This window comes from Rhamphochromis longiceps, linkage group LG17, assembly GCF_057381845.1.
Source record: "Rhamphochromis longiceps isolate RC_006_pf linkage group LG17, R_longiceps_female_GT1.1, whole genome shotgun sequence".
Classification (NCBI taxonomy): Eukaryota; Metazoa; Chordata; class Actinopteri; order Cichliformes; family Cichlidae; genus Rhamphochromis; species Rhamphochromis longiceps.
Window position 1 is genome coordinate 32,035,954 of NC_140573.1, and position 22,488 is coordinate 32,058,441.

The 22,488-nt window shown below is 39.0% G+C and overlaps 2 protein-coding genes across 4 annotated transcripts; both read right to left on the reverse strand.

Annotated features, from left to right (window-relative positions):
* Window positions 1-1,407: 1,407 nt before the first annotated feature.
* On the reverse strand, window positions 1,408-10,367 carry cax1 (cation/H+ exchanger protein 1). Of its 2 annotated transcripts, none has more exons than XM_085386866.1 (20): window positions 10,209-10,367; window positions 9,273-9,446; window positions 8,919-9,049; window positions 7,672-7,786; window positions 7,435-7,551; window positions 7,294-7,355; window positions 6,953-7,081; window positions 6,565-6,756; window positions 6,062-6,155; window positions 5,437-5,578; window positions 4,719-4,902; window positions 4,524-4,623; window positions 4,311-4,429; window positions 4,093-4,130; window positions 3,876-4,003; window positions 2,419-2,552; window positions 2,148-2,242; window positions 1,947-2,025; window positions 1,748-1,856; window positions 1,408-1,599 (listed from the first exon to the last, which is right to left on the reverse strand). In XM_085386866.1, exons 1-20 carry the CDS (start codon window positions 10,285-10,287, stop codon window positions 1,526-1,528), a joined length of 2,295 nt encoding a protein of 764 aa, XP_085242992.1. In that variant the 5' UTR covers window positions 10,288-10,367; the 3' UTR covers window positions 1,408-1,525. The 2 variants fall into 2 exon arrangements, with proteins under 2 accessions (XP_085242992.1, XP_085242990.1); XM_085386864.1 differs by having other exon boundaries at window positions 6,062-6,161; window positions 6,953-7,129.
* Window positions 10,368-13,324: 2,957 nt separating this feature from the next.
* smo (smoothened, frizzled class receptor) lies at window positions 13,325-21,909 on the reverse strand. Of its 2 annotated transcripts, XM_085386642.1 has the most exons (13): window positions 21,439-21,909; window positions 21,010-21,295; window positions 18,968-19,167; window positions 18,622-18,831; window positions 18,349-18,521; window positions 17,987-18,206; window positions 17,751-17,874; window positions 17,534-17,626; window positions 16,989-17,097; window positions 15,184-15,369; window positions 14,490-14,638; window positions 14,238-14,372; window positions 13,325-14,108 (listed from the first exon to the last, which is right to left on the reverse strand). In XM_085386642.1, the coding sequence occupies exons 2-13, from the start codon at window positions 21,269-21,271 to the stop codon at window positions 13,492-13,494; spliced, it is 2,478 nt and encodes an 825-aa protein (XP_085242768.1). In that variant the 5' UTR covers window positions 21,272-21,295; window positions 21,439-21,909; the 3' UTR covers window positions 13,325-13,491. The 2 variants fall into 2 exon arrangements, with proteins under 2 accessions (XP_085242768.1, XP_085242767.1); XM_085386641.1 differs by having other exon boundaries at window positions 21,010-21,909.
* Window positions 21,910-22,488: the final 579 nt, after the last annotated feature.

The following is a 22,488-nucleotide window of genomic DNA, read 5'->3' on the forward strand; positions in this document are numbered from 1 at the left end:
GTAAGGAAGTTTTAAATGCTGGTTTTGCCTGTGTCTGGACCTCTGTAGTTCCTGTATTGTTCATTATACATCATATTGCAGCCTAGTCTGGAGATGAAATTGAAGCGAGGTGGGTATGTTCAAGATAATTTATTATTTTCTTTCCCTTTTCATTGTGTTTGCTTGCAGGTTTCATTTGTAAACCAAACCATGCTACACATCACTGTGAATTTGGTGCTTAAAAAAAAAAAAAATATATATATATATATATCTATATATAGATATATTTAAGATGATTATATTTGAATAAAGACTTGATTCTGTTTAAAATTTTACTCCCTCTTTGTTTAAGACACATGATGCACAGGGAGTTGCTTCAGTAGCAGGCTTACACGAACATCTGTTTATACTGCAGTGCCTTTCTCCCAAACTGATATTGAGGTTTGACAAATAGAGGCAGATATTTGCATGTTTAGACAAAATTCTTAGACTTACAAGTAAATTAAAAGTCCCATAATTGCATATTGTGACATGTTGCTGGCCAAGATTGTAATTTTATATCCTGTAATCTTAAAAACCAAGTGTTTAAATAAAATATGTTCATGTTTACAGATGCCAAATAATATTCACCTTCAAAATGTGATTATGACAAGATCCCATATGTATTTTTTAATATACATATGATGGGATGTTGCCAGATGGTTTGGTCACATATGCATGAGTCTGCCTGCATTATTTTTACCTTGTTCCTTTTTCTTCTGCTTTTCCCCCTTTGCTGTTCCAAATTACTGATGCATGATGTCATTACCTGCTCCCCCCCCCCCCCTTTTTTTTTTTTAATAACATCAAATCGTTACTTTGGGACACAGTTTTACAGGTGACCCCGAAAATGTTGTACACTGGGCTTGTATGAGTGTCGTGTTAAGAGGTCTCTAAATAAAGGCGTTCTGTAAAGAGCTCTCTGTCCCCCCCAGTTTTCTTTCCTGTACTAATGCTTAGCATGACGCACACTAGAATTGTCCAGTGTAAGACTCTTGCATGGATCGTTGCTGCCACTTTTATTCTTTTATTCAAAGTGCTTTTATTCAAAGTCCACAATAGATCAAAGTCATACATCCCTGTATTTGTTGTGTTTGTGAAGCTGAATTTGCCCAAATGCTAGTGAATAACATAACCTCAAAGGCAAAATATCAAAATGAAAAAGCTGAGAGATTAATAGTCAAAATGCAAAAATACAGAAAGTTTTTTTCTTTAATGAACATGTTTATTATATCAAATATCAACAAGATATTACAACGATTAACAAGAAAAATACCACAAATTGACATTTCTATTCAACAGCAAAAACGTTTTTAAATTACAGACAGAATTGGAAGACACTATTTTATGTGTATACATATATATATAAATATAAAAAAAATCCAAATATTCACTTTAATCTTCAACATGACATTTCTGATCCCACATTTTGTGCGTCTGACCCCAAACCACCAAAGATTAAGAAATCTTTTAATGTGTTTAATTTTCAAAATTACTATTTGGCACATTAACACGAGTGTGGAGAAGGAGCAAAGAAGTAAAGGGCCAAAAGGATGAGGTAGACCACCACTAGAGCCGTGCCTGCAGACAAGACAACGAGTGGATATAAGCAAGATATTTGACATAGGAAAAACTTTGACAAATGCACATATGAGAAAGTCCTTGATAACATCTGATTCGTGCAAAATTAATACTTACATTTCTGGTATTATATCCTGATATTGCTTACCTTGAAAGTAGTCACATTTCCCATCCATGAAGATGTAATTGACCACAATTACACTAAAGATGCTAGCCCAAAGATGAATATCGCTGAACACAAGCATAAAGCCAACATCCTGGGAGGAAAGAGGAAAAAAATAATATATATAGCTTGAAATGTCATAACTGGAATTATCACAAACAAAATAATAATCAATTTAACTTACATAGAATGCATTGAAGAGGATGAGCAGTGGAATCTGGATCATGCAGACCTGCACAGCAATGCAACTTCCCACTTCAAGGCTGCAAAGAGGGGACAAGGAAGGTTTAATATTTTGTGCATTTCCAGTACTCCAGATTAAAATTGAGCCCATCCAGGTGGGTTATAACACACGTGATAATATAACGGGACGATGTTATCAAACCTGAGACTGATATTGTTTTGCAGTGCAAAAAGAATCCCATTGACAATCTCAGGAAGCTCTGGCACCATGGCCAACACCGTGACCCCAATGAAGTACTGCAGCATAAGCAGATAAGCAGTTAACTTCAGTATTATAATATTTGGTCAGCTTTAATACAAGGTTTCCACTTCATTCTACATGCTACAGGTGTCTTGTTCAATAAAGTTTAGAGTTTTTCCTTTACATTTTCCTTATTAAAAAAAAAAAAAAGCATAATAATGTATTGAAATACCTGGGAGATGGAGGAATGGGTCAGAAAGGGCTTAATGTTTTCAGTGCAGAGGTCAGCACAGCAAGCCATCAGCACTGTGGCAACAATCAGCACTCCAAGAGCCCTCCACCGGGACCAGTGGACAACATGGTGACCTGCTTGTAACATCCATACCATGAGCTCATTGACAGGTTTAACAATAAGTACTTATGACCTTAAACCGTTAGTGCCCTTTATTTCATTAACTTTAAAAAAAAAAACAAAAACCCAAAAACAAAACAAAACAAAGAAAACCCAAAATCATTATCATTGCAAATATTAGATTGTAATCTGCTCTCTAGAGGAAAGGCTCTTTCAACCAAATAACATTTCCAGATCTACCCACAGATCATTCCACACAGTCAGTCCATAAGGACATCCAAATATGCATTTTATGAGGTATGATCTGCAATCTTGTTCCCCTCTAAAAGCCAGCTTGCTTATCACCTTTAGCTTGTGCTACATTTTAAATTAGCATCCAGACTTTGCTAAAACAAACAAAAATACAAACTTCTAATTTGCTAATTCTGATTACTGGTCTGCCATGAGAGTCAAATAAAGAATAATGAGTTAATGTTTAATGGCTTGAGGTGCCAAGATCTTGTTGGGCACACACACAATGACAGTTATATTTCATGATTTTTTATTTTAATGCATAAACGTTCAAAGAAAGGCTTTTTTTAAATTGCAGCTGTCATGACAGATTTCTTTTCTGATGTATTAATTATATATTTGAATCATACCACATTAGTAATAGTAATATCACTTTCTCACTGTCACTTAGTAGTATGCATGTGCACTACAAATGGGCCTTATGCTCGACACACACACTTGACACAGTGAGGCCATTGTTAGTTCATGGGAGATGTTAAACAGATAGTGAGACGACTCCTCCTTATCAGGGATGTAAATCCTTAGGTGACGGCCAAGCAGAAAACAAGATCATAATTCTCTCTGTGAGGGAGAAGATTTTAAGGATGGGGCTGAAGGTATAGTGAGATGGGCCAACATGTAAGAGTTCTTTGTCTGCAATGTGTTTATTAACTCCTTCTCCAAAATGCTCACCAGTCTTGCTGGTTGCAGAACTGGTTGCAGTTTTATTTAAGATTTTCCATAACACAGCTGGTTTGCATTTCTTTTTCCCCTAGAAAACAATTTAATGCAATTCCCTTAATCTTCACAGGTTTTTACATGCAAAACTGCCTTATTGCAACACTGCACATGCTTGGTAATAAGGAATGCAATGAGCAATAAGCATTTTGCAATCATTTCACTTTCCTATTCCCCAAAAGATTAAACTGCATGCACAACACACCTGTTGCAACGTGGCCCATGGGCAATAATACTGGCATTAATACATGGTTTGGTGACAAGTAGATGGCCGGTGGTGATTTCACCAGTGGGGTTGGAGGTGCTGGTACCCTCTTGTGTGTACTGACCGTGTGCATGGCCCCCGTGACCATCGCTGATATGGATATCATAGATGTGGGAATGGGTCTTCAGTGTGAAGATGAGGCCAATTAGGTATGCAGCAGGCAGAAGGACAGAAATTGTGTACATAAGAGGCCTGCAAAAAAAGAAAAAAAATTATCACTCAAAACAATATCAAGCTGATCGTGTTGGAGAAGTGCTGTGCAATCAAGCATCAAGACTTACTCAATATCGGACAGAATTAAATGGGGCTCACTTTGACTCTGTTGTGAACACAAACAAGATAAGAATGAAAAATCAACAATAAAATAAGATGCAACATGTCGCCCTGGAAAAACCTAAAAGTTGAGTCTTTCCTTTGGACATTTTTAAGTGTACTTACTGAGCTGATCTATAACAAAATACCCTATAACTCTATACAAAAAGAAGAAGCAGCCACCCACCGTGTCATAGTGACAGTTTTTACAGACGAAGGACACAGTGGCATTGCCGGGAACATCGCTGCAACTTTCACACATCAGATTACCAAAGGTCTTTGAAAACAGGGTAGGTGCAAACACACCTAGGGACAATATTGCAGCATGGAAGGGGTTTGGACTCAGGTTTTGGAAGAATTTTGTTTCTCAGTTTGTTTTATGCACATCTGCCATCCTTACCTCCAATGGATATGAAGAGCAAAGCTGAGCTCACTCCAGCTGAACGGCTGTTAAATCGTTGCTCCTGGTGTTTAATACCCCCAATGATCATACATATACCCTGTGCAGTTAGAATTTTTATGCAATGAGTACAGCCATCTGCTTAAGACATCTAATTGCGAATATAACCAATGGGCACAATTCATCTGCTCTTACTGGTATGAACAGTATACATCCAAGAAGGGTGCCAGTTAACGCAGCTTTGACAACCTCTTCATAACATTTGGTGGCAGCATGATGTCCCTGAAGCAATGCCGTGATGTAGAATGTCAACTCTGTGATGGAGCCAAAAGTTGCGTTCACCACCGCTCCCACTGCGAAGTTACACTGTGCAGAAATGCTGCAGGAAGTATACACAGATACAAAGCAAAATAAACAAAAAGAACTGAAATGTTATATGTAGTTAAGAGTTTCTGAAAACGTTCAGTGGGATTAACTTGCTACATACTAACACATTAATTCATAAATTCAGAGGCCGCTAACCAGCGAGCCCCAGCTAGTGCCATCTGGTGTTTTACCCATGCAAGCAGGCAAATTTGCTATTGTTGTAGTTGTCAGTGTCACTCAGTTGTCAATCAGAGTGTTTCTTGTCCTGTGGACAGACCTCAATTGCGATAATCTTGGACTGCTGTGCAGCCTCTGAGTTTAAAAATCCTCCACCTGTTGCAGGTTCTGGTTGCGAGCAGGACTATCATGAACAGCTGCAGTCCAAGACTTGCTTCGCTGCCTACTTGTTGGTAGGGAAAACAGATGAAAGGAGCTGGGGCTAGATAGTTACCAAAGGCTAAAAACAATTAAATAAAAAAGGAGTGAAGTTTGAATTTCACCCACTATAATTTTTCATCACTTCAAAAATAAAATGAAAGAATTTTACCTGGCTATTCCCATGCCAATATAATAAGACAGGGGAATAATGGAAATCATGGCTGTAGCAAACTTTGTCTCGGCTCTGAAGTAATTGTTTTCTTTGTCAGCGTAACCAATGATCAAAGTGATAAATACCAACGGAAGCAGGTCTGCAGTGGGCATAGGTTTAAGGACAACAGACAGACAGTGGACAGACCAGCAGTAAAAATACTAGTGGCTATAGTAGAACATCTTTTCTGCACGTCTGCCCTGGCCTGAAAATTTATACAGTTACAGAAATCAGACAGCAGAAGGGTTATTATCATTATAGCTAAGCTATGAAGACGAAAGGCCTATATCATATCTTTCTGAGTAAATACAATTACAACATAGTTTAAAAAATTATTTTTCCTTCACAAGACTTTTAGTAAAGTTGACCTCTGGCCTTGACCTTGTGGTCACGGTCACCAAAACGTTTCCTACATTTTTAGCCGATACATCTGTGGTATCAAGTCTACAATCCTTGGGTTATCGTGTTCACAAAGTTGAGTGTCACCAGACCGCTCAGCGATCATCCCCCAGGCCTTTCAGGCTGAGGATTAAAAACTGTAACTGAGCCCCTTACTTTATGTCTAACAACTTAAAAAGGATACTGAGGGCGAAAATGTTGATACCGTGGACTGTGTATTTGTAGTAATGCATATTGAAAGCTTGATAACAGCATAAGAGGACTCTGGTTCCACATGCCTGTGTCTGCAAGGGAGATCGTAGAATTAAAAAAAAAGGATTCAGTAAACATGCATTAAAATTGATTAGCTCCAACATTAACAAGTTATACACAGTTCAGTTTTGCTGAACTGTTTTGATCATACTTTCACTTTGAGGCCATGTGAAAACTGAAAACTTTTTTTTTGTGATATGGTTCAATTGCTCTTTTAAAAAAGGAACAAAGTGTCACAGACAGCATTAAACACACGCTACCACATTTAAAGCTTGTGGGAAGTACAAAGGATCATGGCTAATAAGGCGGCTGTAAAAAGTAACAACACTGCGGTTGGTATTTTGAAAAGCATAACCATTGCGGTAATGGAGGGGGAAATCCTTCACGCATCCTCTGCCTTGATATCTACAACATCAATCTGTTTCAGTAAATAACCTTGTCCTTTTCCAGTGTGTGGATGTGAAGGTCCTCTGGTGCCATGAGAAGGACGCCGGTTAGTATACGAGCGTTGATTTTTGCTACTGGGATGGTGAAGACCAGCAACCAGGACAGCACACAGGCGAGGCAGTGCATGACAGCCAGGACAGGGTAACCAAGTAACAACCAAATGCAAGTGCTGACACGACACTGTGGAGGCAGATTAGGACTCATGGTCAGAAGCTTACATACACTCGTCATGCACGTGAAAGCCGTGGCAACTTTTTAAAATTCTAATCATTTCTTTGTTCTTTTTCCCTGAGGTTGAATTAAATGTAAACTTCTATATAAATATTTCAGAACTGTGCACAGCACCACATAACTGAGGTCAGTATGATTTTCTTACCCAGTGCTTTGAAGTATTCTTTGGTGGCAGTTCTGGGACAGGGATCTGGATAGGTGGGGGTGAAGACACTAAGGATGCAGAGTCTTTGTTCACGACAAGGTCCTCACTGTCCATCTCATGAGGAATAACCTCACAGTTTGGAGGGTTCACAGAGAATCTATCAAGTACATTATCAACCTGAAAAAAAATTAATAAATTCTTATTAGAGGATTTTAACTGAATGCTGTCATTAAAACCTATTTATCCTATTAAAAATCCTGATTTTTAAACTTAAAATAGCAACTCTAGCGTCTACACAGTATCAAATTTAGTACACAAATTACATTAAAAGGCTTCATTACCTTCTCAATACACTTCCCAAATGGCCAAATAAAGTACCATGCCAATGTGACACAAACTTTTCCTAAAAGAAGAAACTCATTAGCATTATTTTCCAGATTTACAGAAAACAAGAGTGCTGCAGTTTTTTAAAGACTACATACCATAAGCAGAAGCTGCCACTGTCAGAAACATGACAGCAGAAATGAGGATGTAGATTAACGCTATCCACCAACCAAATAAAAATACATAGCACACATTCCCAAAGGTTACCACTGAACCTGAGAAGAGACAGAAATCACAAACGCAGGTTAGTTCTTTAGCGTAAGAAACACGAATTTGCATGTATGAGCGTGCTGGAGTTAAACAGAGTTCTAATATGAAAAAAAGGCAAAAGGAACCCAGGCGTTCTTGAGCCTTAACAATGCTAAGGTCAGAGTGCAGCTCTTTCATGATCTCCGATTGGTCTTCAATGGGCTTCTCCGTTACACTGGCCTTCCATTTTCTGAAACCAAACTGAAGAAATAAAGGGGTATTATTGTTAAAAAGAAAAACACCTGCAGCTTTGAGTGCGTGTATTACACTCACAGGTTCATAATCAGGGGTGTGGACTCAAAAAGAAAAAGCTTTAGTGTCATTCTGGAGATATTCCGAGTTTTTGTTTTACATGTAGCCATTTTTAAACACAGCTTTACCACAGTTTAGAAATAATGTGAGGGACCAGTTTCGACGGGACTAGAAATGAGCATATCAGAGGGACAGCTCAGGTTGATTGATTTGGTGACAACGTTAGAGGCAATCTGCACATGTGCCGGGAAGTGGACAAAGTATATTAAATATGGAGCTGCCATGCAGGGGGGAGAAAAAAAAGGAGGATGACCACATACAAAGCTCATGAATTTGGTGAAAGACATGTAGAGGGTTGGTGTGACAGAGGTGGCTACAAGAAGCAAGAAGCAGAAGAAGAAAGAAAAGACAAAGAAGTGAAACTGAAAAAAGTACATAAATGTTTACAGCTTTATCGTAATAAGCAACCACTAATGTCAGGCACATCATGCTAACACTGAACATATATTTGCTATTCTTGTGGGAACATTCCTACCAGCGTAAAAATTAGCCCACTAATCCTCAATCATAAAGTAAAAGCATCTTCTGTAAGGAAAAACTAGCAGACCGTAAATTGCTGTTAACATCTGTATTAAGTGGAGTACGTTTTTTTGTGCAACACAGTAACAGAAGAAATGCCAGGACAACAGAAGAGCTGTTTCAGGCGGTTTAGCAGCGTTTTCCATCCGAGTGAGTAAAACCCCCTTAAGCCTGCATGGATAACAGACTACAGGAGAAGAAAAAGCCCCAAAACACAACCCCATGTTTTTCTGCGTCACTTCTGATACCTCAAACGGCTATCACAGAACCACTAAAGTTTATGGTTACTAGAAATGAAAGATTCTGTGTGATTACATTTCTAAATTCTTGCCCTAGACTCATATTAAATTTACTGCGAAAGCTGCATCCTTTTCACATGTGTATTTTAAAATGCTTCAAGTCCCTTTTCTTTCCTTTATGAATAAAAAGTGAGAAATTAGATGCCGTAGTATGTAGTAATTGTTTAGCACGTAACCACTGCCCTGATTGAGTGGTTTCCTACCTTGTAGTTGTTGGCCTCCCTGTGTGCCTCCACTTCATTGTCAACTCTGATTGTAGTCCTTGTGGTGCATTCATGCCATCCATCTTCTCCATTGCGTGGTGGAGAAGACCGGGCTGAGGTGACATGCCCCCCTGTGCAGATTAAAAAAACAAAACCAAAACAACTTTTCTACCCTGTTCTAATTTAAACCTCTCTATATTTTAACATTTCACATGTCCATATACACAGAATCTTATAATGCTTTAGCCATGTTGGGAAAGGTAGTCTTGATCATCCAGAACCAGCCAACTAGAGTTATTAAATCCAGTCAGGTATCTGCTACTTTATTCTAGTTTCAGCTAATGTCATATTCACCTCTATGGACACCAAAAAAACATTTTGGGGTGTAGTGGCAGAAGTGGTGTCCAGAAGCATCTGGGGAGGGTGTATCTGCAGGGCCTGTCTCGAGATGATGGGCCCCAACACAGAGCCTATCAGTTAGGGAGAGTTTCCGTGGATATCGATGCTGTTCTTGATGGACACAGGTCTCTAAATATGGAAACATTATAAAGAGCGTGAAGTATGGTTTTCAGAAGAGAACAGCGTATCAGTTCCATTCATAGTGTGTTAGCTGACCGACATGCTTCCATGAAAATGTGTGTGACAAACACAAACCTCCTGAGAGTCATACAGAGTCCATACAAAACCCATGCTCTCAACAGCAATCAGTCAAGACTGATTATCAGTGCATTGCAATGCAGCGCTAAGAATCCTGCTGGGCTTTCAAATTAAAAAAGGAATGCATACTGGTTATGGTTCATGAAAAGCAGTTGATTTAATGGTTGGCAGCCAGTGGAAGGCAAAGATTAAAATGAAAAGAAATTACTGCAAGAAGAAAACAGCAGCAAGTATGTGATTTTTTCATTAAATCAAAACAGAAAAAAATAGGTTAAACGGAGTTAAAGTGAGCAGTTGTTGCCTCTAGGAACGTTACTAAACACCATCCCAAGGAAGCACCATATGACCTACATACATACATACAATACAACTGTGACCATCAGGCTATCCTCCACAACGCTATCTGTTTAAACATTAAGGTTTAACAACAGCAACAACGTCGTTTTCAATAGAATTATGACCACAAAAATACAAATTGAAATTAGTTTTAACTTTTGTTTTTAACCGAAAGCGACTTTAAAGAGCACGTGGAACGCAAACTTGACAAAATACTCAAAACGTCATTTTTTAAAAGTCTACATGAAAGGATCTGCGCAGGTGTGGAGGAGCACACGCTGAATAGTTTGGTCTCACCTGACGATGAATCAGCCTCGGATATTCTTGGTAAGTTTTCCACATCACCCGGTAAAAGTAAACAGTTTTTGTGGGACATTTTGGGTTGTTGTTGTTTTTTGGTTTTTTTTGGTATGACACTTTATTCTCCGAGCGTTGCTCCTATCCTGTAATCCTCTGGACTTGACTTCCCTCCCTCTTTATTCTGTGCAGTCCGAGCTGCTATTGGCATTAGCAGTCAACCATTAGGACGAGGTGAAGTGGGCGGTGGGGGAAGCGGACGGGAAACAGCAAGAGTATTATATTTTCTGATATATAAATACAGACAGAGCGCCTAACTTTATTTTATTTTTTCAACTTCACTTTTCTTAATATTATTTTTATACGGATATTATTATGGGTTTTTTTCTTCTCCAAATCTCATAAAACCAAAACTGTACTTATGTTAGTGCCCCCATTGGATCTATATAATATATCATATATGGTCATATAATAATAATATATAATATAAGTTATATATTTAATTACTTTTTTATCACTTACCTCGCTTTTTAATTTTATGTATAAAATTTAAGTTATTTCTTATGGCATTTTTGTAAGTTACTTTGATTCCTACTAGTGTTTACGTTGATTGTTATGTCCATTTTATTCATAGCCTGCGGTAAATTTCAAGAACAGAAGCTGACCCAAAAGGCACATTTCCATTCCAGCTCTTCAAAAAAAACACAGTTTCAAAATATATTTAAACCTGAAAGGTGTGTTTTGGTTTTGTTGTCTTAGCTAATTATTGTGGAAAGAAAATATCACAGTGATTTAAGAGTCATTCAGGTGTGTTCATCATTTCCAAATAAATTATGATTCATCTCATAAATCATGAAAGACTGTCCTACCCTCCAGCTGCCTTTAGGGGTTAAAAGTATCAGGATCGGTATTGGTATAGGGAATGCAGGCCCTGTATTTATTTGGTTTCAGACTGATACCAAAATTTGCAGTATTGCACATCATTAGTGCAAGCTGCATGCTGCAAGTACACGCTGCGGTCAAAAGTACTGGGCCACACTGTGGCGCAGTTTTTCCAGGGGTTGGCCTGGCGACTTTAATATGACTAAAGTTAAATCCTAATTCTTTTCTTAACAGGACATTTTAGACAGTTCTGTACTTCATACATTGTGGGGACATTTGGGTCCTCTTCTGTCCCAGCATGACTGTTCCTCAGTCCATAAAGGCATGGTTGGATGAGTTTGTTGTAGAAGAACTTGACCTCCTTCCTTGCAACCACTTTGGAATGAAGTAGAACAGAGAATGGGCTAAAATTTTACACCTACACACTGCCCAAAAATTTGTAGAAAACCTGGAAGAGTAAAAATTATTGTAGCTGCAAACGTGGAACGATTTGGAATGGGATGTCATAAAAGTTCCTGTCCTCGAGTCGTAGCGGAGATTACAACTGTTACAAAAGGCAAAACACGAAGAAAAAAAATGCACATATCTGTTTCACTTTTCACTAAAATTTTATTTACATATAAAAACAAAACAAAAGAAAATACAGCTGCACAGTAAAAGTGACAGTATTCTTATACTCAGTTTGGAGACTAAACACACAAAGCGCCACAGTTAATCTTCAGACAGCTTACAAAAAAACAGAAATTATTACTTTTCAAAAGTAATCCTCATTTCTATTTTTTTTTAACACAAACTTTTTAGGTGGACATCAGCTTTTTTTTTGTTATTGAATTCATAGTGTGGCAGTGTGGCAACTACTAATAACATAAATAATTCTCATACACTTCTATGTAACAAAATTTATCTGTGTTGACTAAGTAGCGATTTAACACAGTTTACTTCAGCATCATTTATCCACAGTAAGTGTAAACACACGTGACGATAGTAGGTGATCATTTGGTTACAGCACGAGTACAGCGGCAGATTTTTTTTTCTTTTATAGAGCAGTTGACTCTTCCCTTTTGTTCAACATCATGTAAGCAGAAGAATCGAGTGATTTGTACATTGGAAATATAACAGATTGAGAAATCTATGAGCAGCTAATACAGTACACACAGAAAGAGAGAGAGAGATGGAAAATTCTGCACTTTTTATTTTCAGATCTGAATAAGCTCCTTGTGGAGCATTATCAAATTTTTTTTAACTGAACTGAGGAGGATGCAGTTTTGACTTAATATTTACAACAGAATAAGAAAAAGTAGAAATACAGCTGCAAAAAAATGTAGAAGAAAAGTTGAAATGTACAAGTAAAAGAGAGCCATTCATTTCAGTCCAATGCAGCAAAACTGTAAAGTAAGTTTTCCTCCAATCAAAGCAGAAAGTGTAGAATTATTGCACCAGGCAACAGAGTGTGTACATATAACTACACAGTTACAGTAGCTTATTTAATAAAAGAAAAAAAAAGGCTTTACTATTTAAGGCATCAAAAATGAAGTGTAAAAGAAGCTATGAGTTATCGTATGTGGATCTAATTTCATTTTAGTCCCAGTGTGTATTAGAAATTCTTCAGGAAGTGCGAACATTTAGCATTTAGCAATTATTAGTATTTATAGGGTGAGGGGGCGTGTGGGTAATGGTTAGTACCCCAACTGTACATAAGAACAAACAATTAATAGATATATAGTAGCTTGAAGATAGAGCAAAACATTAAAATATAATACAAGAGAAGACTTGCGATAAACAGCATTATGCAGCTTCTGCTGCCCTAGGAGTGATGAAATACTCGTGACATAAGACGTCAATAAAAAATATTAAATATAGCAACAACAATAAAAAGGCATTTTAAAATAGTCTTCTAGAATTGGTGAAATCTTTTTAAAGAAGTCATTCATTGATAATCCCAGGAAAAGTAAACCTGGTTAATTCATCCTTGACTGGCACCGATCGGAGCGTCGGGTCCCACCGTAACACACAGAGCTTGAAGTTGTAACCAGCAGGTTGGAGCTGATGCAGGCGGACGAATGAGTCGGTGCTTCAGGATAAAGACATCTGGGTTTCTGTATTGTTTCAAGCCATGTACGGTTTTAGCTGCCTTATTTGACTTATCATCCTGGAGTTGCTTTTAAAATGTTACTGGACACAAATAAAATATAAAAATAATTTCTTATACACAACACTTTTTATTCTATTTTATCCCTTTGCGTTTTTTTAAGAAAAAAAAAATGACCAGCTTTGTTCCATCTTAACGTCCAGGCATTGGGATTTTGCTGCACTTTAGTAAGAATTTGCGAAAGTATCCAGCACTTTTTTTTTTACCTTGCTATGTACGTACACCTTAAAACAGTCTATTTCAGCTATGATTTTAGAAGTCAGAGTCAGCGTCCATAAGCTCCGCCTCCATTAAATTGGTCCTGGAGTGGATGGGTCCGTAACCAGCCCTCCGGCCTGCTGGTACCCGAGCCACGTGGGCCATTCTTTCTGATATTCCATCAGTGATATCCATATTTCCAGGGTAGCGTGAAGACGCACTAGGCTGCCAATTGGAGGGAGGGTAACGCGGACCAAGACCCAGATCCTCTGGACGATCTCTGAAGGTCAGGGGGTCAGACAGCATGCTGTGGCCATAGCCATTCTGGCTGGTCTGGTACTGCAGGTAGGGACACTTCTCCTCGCATGACAGACGGCGCGAAGGTTGGAAGTCTGGGTAAGACCCAGGCAGAACTTCCTCCTCAATCTTCTGTTGTTGTCTCTGCTGTTCCTGCAGATTGGCAACCAGGCTTGGATGAGGAGGCAGTTTGGGCAGACGGGGCACTGAGCTGCGACCAAACTCACGCTGGCGATAAACCTGGTGGTCCACCATCTCCTCAACCGGACGCACCTCCTTCTTCCTCTTCTTCTTCTTCTTTTTCCTCTTTATCATTTCTGGTGAAATTTCGGCCTCCACCATCCACAGGCGGTTCCTCTCCTCTGGAGGGGGCACTGTGACAAAATAATAGAAAGTAAAGATTACGATTTTTTTTTTTTAAACCCAAGGTCTAGAACATCTGATCTGAAATTTATATTCAAGGGAGTTGGTGTAAAGCCAGAATCATGGTCTCCGGAGCTCACCTGGTGTACCAGTGGGAGTAACAGAAATGTCCTGTGGGAGGATGGCACCTCGCCTGGCCACCATCTTTGTCACATGCTGTGCCCAAGCTGATGACATGTCATTTGATGGCTCGTTTAGGTCAAAATTGATTCCGGCTATGAAAAAGAAGAAAAAAATTAACCCTAACTAACCCTAACCCCATTTACTGGTCAATACAATGACATCTCTGCACTCAGATGTATTTATCTGAATTAGCTCAATGATATACTCACCCACTGGTCCTTCGTGGGACACGGTGTGCATGCTGAAGGACAGCTCTTTCTCTGGATCTTTGTGGAGCTCCTTCCTCATCGCGAATGCCTTGGCGATCATCTTGCTTTTCTTTATCCTCTTCGGTTCATTATCGCTACGGCCGATGATCCTGGCAAAGTAGAATGACGGATGGCTACATTAATTTTTCTGACAACAAAAATTCAGTCCTGATCCACTGATAGCAAGAGATTGAGACCTAATGTTTTGCAATCCAACAGCTGCCATTTGACCTTAGATAAAATGCTAAAATCATCAATCAAGCTCTGTCATGGAAAAATACAGAGTAAGAAAGCCTTGGCCTCGACTGAAAATGCAAACCCCCCAAAAAGTCAACAGTGCAAACTGAAATGCATGCACTGGGGGTACACAACAGGACTAAATGCATGTGCGTGTCTTCATACTTTGAAGTGATGGGGATACAATCCAAACTTTTCAGTTATTTTGGACAAAGAGCAGGCATTTAACACACCGCTATCACTGTACATATTAATATGGACAGGCGTGTAACAATGATTTTAAAAACAGACTGTTGCTAATTTTTTTTAAAAGAACATTAAAAAAGGGCAAATAATCATCCTAACCTACAGTATCTCTTCACTGCTATAGCCATAACACCAGATACGTGTTTGCAGAAGTTTGTGTTAACTTGCTCACTTGCACCAGGTGCGTTTCCAGATGAGGATGGTGGCTTTGGTCCAGACCCAGGTGCTCATGGCGATACCCGTCCCAAACATGGAAAACAGGTTAATTTTCTCCACCATCAGACTGGGGCGGTTCTTAATGGTGCATTCTGGGATGGGCTTGTTTGTCTGAGAGGCGATTGTCACGTTGGCCTCACACCTGTTGAAAATACGACAGAGACGATTAGTCTGTGTCTCCAACAGTGCCCACAGTGTGTGCCTCCCACACCTTCTAGCTAGTCATATGACTGAGGTGCATTCAAATGCTGGATCTGGTTAATAAGAAGGTCTTTTACATGTTAGGGTGGGGAGAGAGTGGTTTACATTTTTGAGGCAAAATTCATTCCAGTCCAGCCAGTGTCAACACGGTGGGGAAAGAGGGCTGCATTCACTGCTTCATGCTGAGTGGTTAGATGGCGGTTTGGAGTGTGCATCAGGTTGTGGATATCTGTGTGTGACTGGATGCGGAGGGTGAAACTGAGAAGTGCTGAGGTATAAAGCAGCTTTTGAAGCAAGCAGGTGTAAACTTTAACACCTTAGGACTTGAACTGCTGCAAAACTGTAAGGTAAAACTTCCTTCAGTCCAGACAAGGATTCGAATGACTCCATACTGATCGCTACCACTGACCATTTTAGTTCCACCTAATCAAAACTTTGGTGCATAATGAGTGTATAAATAAAAGATTAATAGCATAAAAACTAATGTTATTTTACCTTTTCTAAAATTTTTAAACAACAACTAAATGTCAATGCAACAGAAATGAACTAATGCATGATATTAACATGCTTTGGTTAATTAGTTCTCACAGGTAGCTGCACATTGGCCTAATCAGCAAGAGATCAGCTGGTTAAATCCTAAAAGGAGAGCCAAAATCTCAGGCCTCAGACTGCTCAGTGTATGATGTCACTGAGAAGGGGTATCCTTAATATGGTCACCCCGATCACCTTCCATTCAACCATCTGTTTACAAGGGGTAGCCAATGAAAAGAAAGTTGCCTTAAAGGGAGAGGAGCAGGTCTCCATGAGGGTCTGCAAACATTAAATACTGTGAGTGGAGCCAATATTAGTGGACCAATATTAGCTATTTGCCAATATATTGGGACTGGGATTTTTAATGGCCGATACATTTTTTGTGGTATAAAACATATGGAAGAAACCGCCTTTAAGCATGTAACAAGTGTTGCTTAGTTTGTCCACCAGAGGGAACTCTGCAACCTCCCTATTGACAACACATTTTCGGGAAGAACACAGCACAATAACCAGCTGATCCAAGTAGACTCAGGCAGGGTGTAAACAAGTAATCAACGACTGGTAACGAAAAAGGAAGAGTACTTTTAAACTGCATTATCATATTATGTTAGGACTCATAAATAACAACAAATAACAAATATTGGGGGAAACTATTTATGTGTTTTGTGTTTGAAAGAAAAAAAAAATCGGCCAATATATGGAATGTTTAAATCACCAAATATTGGTCTTAAAAATCGGTCAGGCTATAGTGACAATTTATCCAAAGGTACTCTAATAGATTCCAATTATAAATATATGGAGATAGAAATTAGCATAATAGGTTTACTTTAAATTAATGTGACATATTTGGAAAAATTCAGGTATTTATTTATTTATTTTTTAGGAGATATGCATCCTGGGCCTGGCATTGTGGTCCCTTTAAGGTGGAAAGGGTAATATGCTGTGCAATAGCAGTGGTGACTTTGTTAGTGTGAGGAGTAAAAACACATAAAATTATATGTTTTCCGTCTAAAAGAAAACACAACTTACAGCACATAATCCCTGAAGCTTCTTTCCCACTCAGCTTGGTTGAAGAAGTCATAAAAGTGGCAGCCAAAGGTTATAAAGACAAAACCAAAGGCAAGGAATCCAAATATTCCTGTATTGTAAAGAAACACAAGGACAACAAATTATATGTAAGGTATTAGTCGCTTTGCTCCTTGTATACATCATACAGAATAAGAAACCTTAATGCATTATTACATCGGCGTAACTTTGTGCTGAACATGAGGAGGGGGGGTCAAATGGCAGATGATTAAACATGCAACTATTTTTCTGGTAATAACTGAAATAGTACAGAAAAGTAAAGAAGTAAAGAAAATCAACAGCCTATTTGTGCAAGATAATTCATAATTTTATTGGGGGGGGTATATTGGTTGGGTCTGATTACTTGGGGGGGGTCATAACCCCCAGGAAATTACGCCCCTGCATTATTAAAATGCCTGATTTCTATGATGAACAAGCAGTTAAGCCCAGGTTTCAACTCTCAGGATGGTTTCTCTCTGATATTGATCAGGCGAGAGTAGAGAACTTACCAAGTCGCAGCATAGTCTCATTGATTTTGCTCGCTGCTTTCTCACTCAAGAGACCGGGGTGATTACTTTTGATGGAAAATAATGTCATAACACCTAGAAACAGAGAAATGTTTTAATTAAGTCTTTGCAAAGATTAAAGAGTAACTTTTATGACAGTTTGTGTCTCTTTTTAGCTCTTTGAGCTCAAAACATGACAAACCAGTTCTTCGGAACTCACCGCGAATGAGGAAGTAGCCACCAACAACAAGCACCACTCCAATGGGTGCAAGCACAAAGCCAGCGCGATACCTGTAGTTCTTGTAGCCCACAAAACAGATCCCGCTCACAGAGTCTCCGTCAACCTTTAGACAACCAGGCATAGACAAAAGGAATCATAAAACTGACCAACCTCAGTTGTAAAACATTTTAAAATCTCAAAGAATGAGGAATTTTAGTGAAAAGCCTCATACACACCTCAGCGATTGCTAGGATGGCCACAGTGAGGACAAAGGGGATGGACCAGGTGACCATGTGGAAGTAAGAGGTTCTACCAGACAGTGGCTGGTGAGTAGTGCCCAGAGCTTTGAAGGATGTGTGCCAGGCATATGTCAGCATGACAAACCAAATCACACCTGACATCAGGGAGTAGTAGACGATGATGAAGATGGTGACACATGACAGCGTTTCCGAAGACCTGAAAAGAGCAAGATTAGAGAATTTCTGTGATTTTTTTTTTCTTTTTCTTTTCTTTTTTTTGGGGGGGGGGCATGCGGAGGGGGAAAAAATCACATGAAATCGTATCATATTTAACGCTGAGATCGAGGTTTTGCACTCACGAGGGCTCCCCGAGTCGCATCGTGTTGTCGCTCTTGCATACAATCTCTTCACGTGCGCCATCCAGAAATTGGGCCAGCCAGCCGATGCTGCCCACAAAGAAACAGGCGTTGATGTAGAAGAGAATGACAGCTGGGTAGCGGTTGGAGTTTTTCCAGTCTGCAAGAAATGTGGCCTGAAAAATAAAGAGAAATAATTAACAAAGCGAGAATGTGGCTTAAGTTAAATGTGACCCAATCCCCCCCAAAAATGAATACCGTTATAGTTTGTCTCACCAGGGTAAAGAAAGTGCAGAGGAGGGTGATGGTTCCAAAGTAAGCGATGTAGGCGTGCATGTCATTGTGCTCCTCTTCAGTGAACAGAGGATTGTCACACTGGATACCACAGCCCTCCACGTCCTTGTACCAGCTCGACTGAATGTCCGTCTTCACCAGAGGAGCTTCACACTGGCCCGATGTGTTGAACTTCAGCTTTTGCACCTCATTCTGCAAACAGAGGATATAATGGGTAGTCTTACAGCTGCCTAACAGTTTGAAATCATTGCTGTTTACTGGACCCTGACCTCTGAGCCCGGACTTTTAAAAAAAGTCTCACATGACATTACATGACAATTGAACATACCGAACAGCCCACAGGGAATTTGTCACATTTGAGAAAGCTGGGCCAGCCTCGCTCCCGATCCACGATGCTACATGGACTACGTGTAGTCAGACAGAGGCTCTGGCTGGGCAGTTCAACTCGGCCGTTTTCGCATTTGGGCATGTAGACGGCGCAGAGCAGAGGCTGGATGACCGACCAACAGCGAGGGGCATTCCGCAAACCTAGGACACAAAAACAAAACTGAAACTTCCTGTGGCATTTAACTTAGAGATGATAGATTCACCACAAGAATGACAATGATCCCATGAGTAGTTAGATTTATGAGACCAGTGATGATGACAGTGATGATCGTTATACACTTCCTATCAATTTCCAAGAGCCGGAGGTGGAGATGTACATATTAAGAGAAGTTATGCAAAAAGGGAAAAAGAAATTATTCACTTTGAATATGACTGACTGAATCTGATTATTTTAATTTGCATGTTCTATTTGTACAATAGCAATTAATCGAGTAATCCACAACTCAGTCAGTGGAAAACAGAGAAGGTGGGCCTGTACAATATGAGAAAAATCTACAATGTTCAATGTTTTGTTCAATATTGCAATGACAACATATGATGAATAAACAAATATTGAGGCGTCCATATTACATTTATTCTCCAGATATGTGAAGGGATAAGGTGCTAAGGAAGCAGCATTAAGTTGGTGGTGTTTTCTCATTTTGTAGTAAGATTGTTGCTACTGTTGAGCTCTTTTCATTTTTCATTGAACAGAACATTAAACATAAGATTTTTTTTGTATTTATTGCGTTTCAGACAGTCTTTTACTGTGTGTTTATGGCCAATTCACAAGTTCCTTAAGTTGCACAAATGATGCAGTGCCAGTTTCGCTGGCAGGCAACTGCAAGTGACAAATAACGGCTCAATTCAATTCAATTCAAATTCCAGCAGGTAGTTAACTGCATACTTTTCTTGACTGTTGCTCAGACATAAATAAATGAATATATAAAATAAATAAAACACATATGGACAAAAAAATGACATAAAAATCATTTTGTGTGACTGAAAATGAAAACTACCACATTCCCTCCCATATAAAATGTATATGTTTTAAATGTGTTTTATAAGAGATATATGCTTCATATCAAAATAGCCCCTTTCACAGTTTTCAAAATAGAATTATTAATGGAACATATTAACAGTAACTGAACACCCTGTGTATACTGTATACAGTATACATAATTGTTATAATTATGTTGCATCAAGTCATAGAGGTCTTACAGGTCTTATGGCTAAAATTGTTTCTGATTGTTGTAGATTTGAGGTTTGGCAGTCTGACAAAGTGAGATTTCGTGACGTCAATTATAGGTCAGTTTATAGTCTAGATGATAAAAACTTGGGATTAAAAATTTACAAATTAAAAAAGTTTATTTTTCCATCCGTGTAACACTTATGTACGGGCATGGTTACAGACTTCACCTTATAATACTTGCAATTTTTTTTATTATTGTTTACAAGAATGATTTTCTAAATTAGTAAAAATCGAGACAAATGATACTCTTTAAGATCTGTGAGGCTGGCCTGGTACTGACAGGTCATTAGTGAGAGTTTATGAAGGTCAAAGTCTTCTTGCGGAATATCTAAAAACCCTTTTATCAGCCGGTCTTCATTTGTTTCCGCTCTTAACACCTTTGAATGATTGTCCTTTGTTACCTTTAATGGATTTTAACCCCTCTTTTCCTCTCGAGGATCTTTTCCATTACTTAAACCTCCTGAGTACTTGTGAATTGTCACAGCAGGCCGTTATCATGCATTTAACATCTTATCTCAATAGAACAATACAAAGTAAATACTGATAAATACGGTATATTGACTGAAAAACAGCCAATTTTCAGAGTTTCGGCTTATTAAAAAGCTAAATGAGTTAATTGTTACTACAAAAAAAAGAAAAAGAAAAAAGCATTTTCTTAATTATTTACATGCGGTATCAAGAAACTGACTTCTCTGACATAAAAGACAAACGTACTAAAGTAGCAAATATGAATTATGATTTTCAAATCATACCGGACCACATGGTCAACTTCTCAAAAGCCTCTTCTTGGGTGCTGGAGTCCTCCGCCAGGATCAGAGAAGTGTGACTGTATGGTAAAGGCGATCCCAAACACGTGTTATATTTAAGCACCTCGCAAGTTGTGGTTTTCTTGCAGGTATCCTCAAATATCGTCCCGTTTGGAGAGAGCACTGCCCCGCAGCCAGAAAGCCAGGCAGCCCAGATGCAAAGCATCCCGTAAAATCCAACAATGGAGCTCCAACTCTTGGAAGACATCTTGGAAGGGGGGGAGAGATTCAACTGCGCAAAAAAGGGAGAAAAAAATCACTTTGTTTTCTTGTGCTTCAGCAAACTAATGTACAGAAAGACCAAGATGGGTTGCTCTGTTCTTTAGATTTAGGATAGGTTTCCAAAAGCGGCATGGTAAATTAAAAAAAACTAACTTTAAAGTTTTCCCGAAGTCCTTCCAAACTGTTTCATTCTGCACTTCTCATCCGATCCCTTTTGGCTTTTCCCGAATTCCTTCATTATCCAAAATCTAACCGCCGCGCAAAATGTCCTCATGTGTTGAAAACGCGGATGGTGATCTTAGAGCGGTAATAAAGTATCCATTTGTGTCGTTTAAGCTGGATAGGAAAGTTGCAGATTCTTCTTCCCTCCCCCAACTTCCAAAAAAACTTGCCATGAAAAAGTCTGGATCTCTGTAATAGGATCTCCAGCTCACATGCGCCACCCCTTCTCCAAAACCCCCCTCTTTTTTTATAGTGGCAGAAAAATAAGGTGATAAATTATCCTATATCTCTGTATGAGTTTGAAGAAGTGTTTCTCTCCGGGTGAAGTGTCTGATGAGAGGTTTTTGTTAAGTCCCTGTGAGCTGCACTCACTGTCTGCTGGTTGTTGGGGTTTTTTTTTTTGTATCTCTGGTATGCACATGGTGGGGGAAAGCCAGGGCAACAAAACCTCCCTTCCCATCCCCCTCTGCAAGTAGAAGAATGTGCCTTATGGCAGACCTTCTCAGAGTTTCTCATCTCGAGGACCACCACCCCAAAACAGCACCGACTCTCCGGTCTGACAGGTTAACTCTCATGTGAGAAGGGTTTTGTAATTTATTCTTATTGACAATGTGAAGGGAGTAAAGATGAAATATTTGCATTCTTTCATCCCCATGTAGGATCCCAGGTGACCCTCAGACATTTTCAGAGCAATTTTAATTACATTGCATATACAACAGCCCCTGCATAATTCTGTTATGAGCTTTTTCATTATCTTTGAATAGGTACGAAATCACAAGCTAATAGGATACACAAATAGAAATAATAAGAAATATGTATGGGTATGGTATTTCTATGCATTTTGCAACAACAGTGTTAACAGTGGAATAGAAATCAGGGTTTCTCAAAGTTCTGATCACAGAGTGTAAGTGTAGAACATCAGCATGTCCAGCATTTGTAATGCATCTCTTCAAAGTATGTATATTGGTAATACAACCGTTT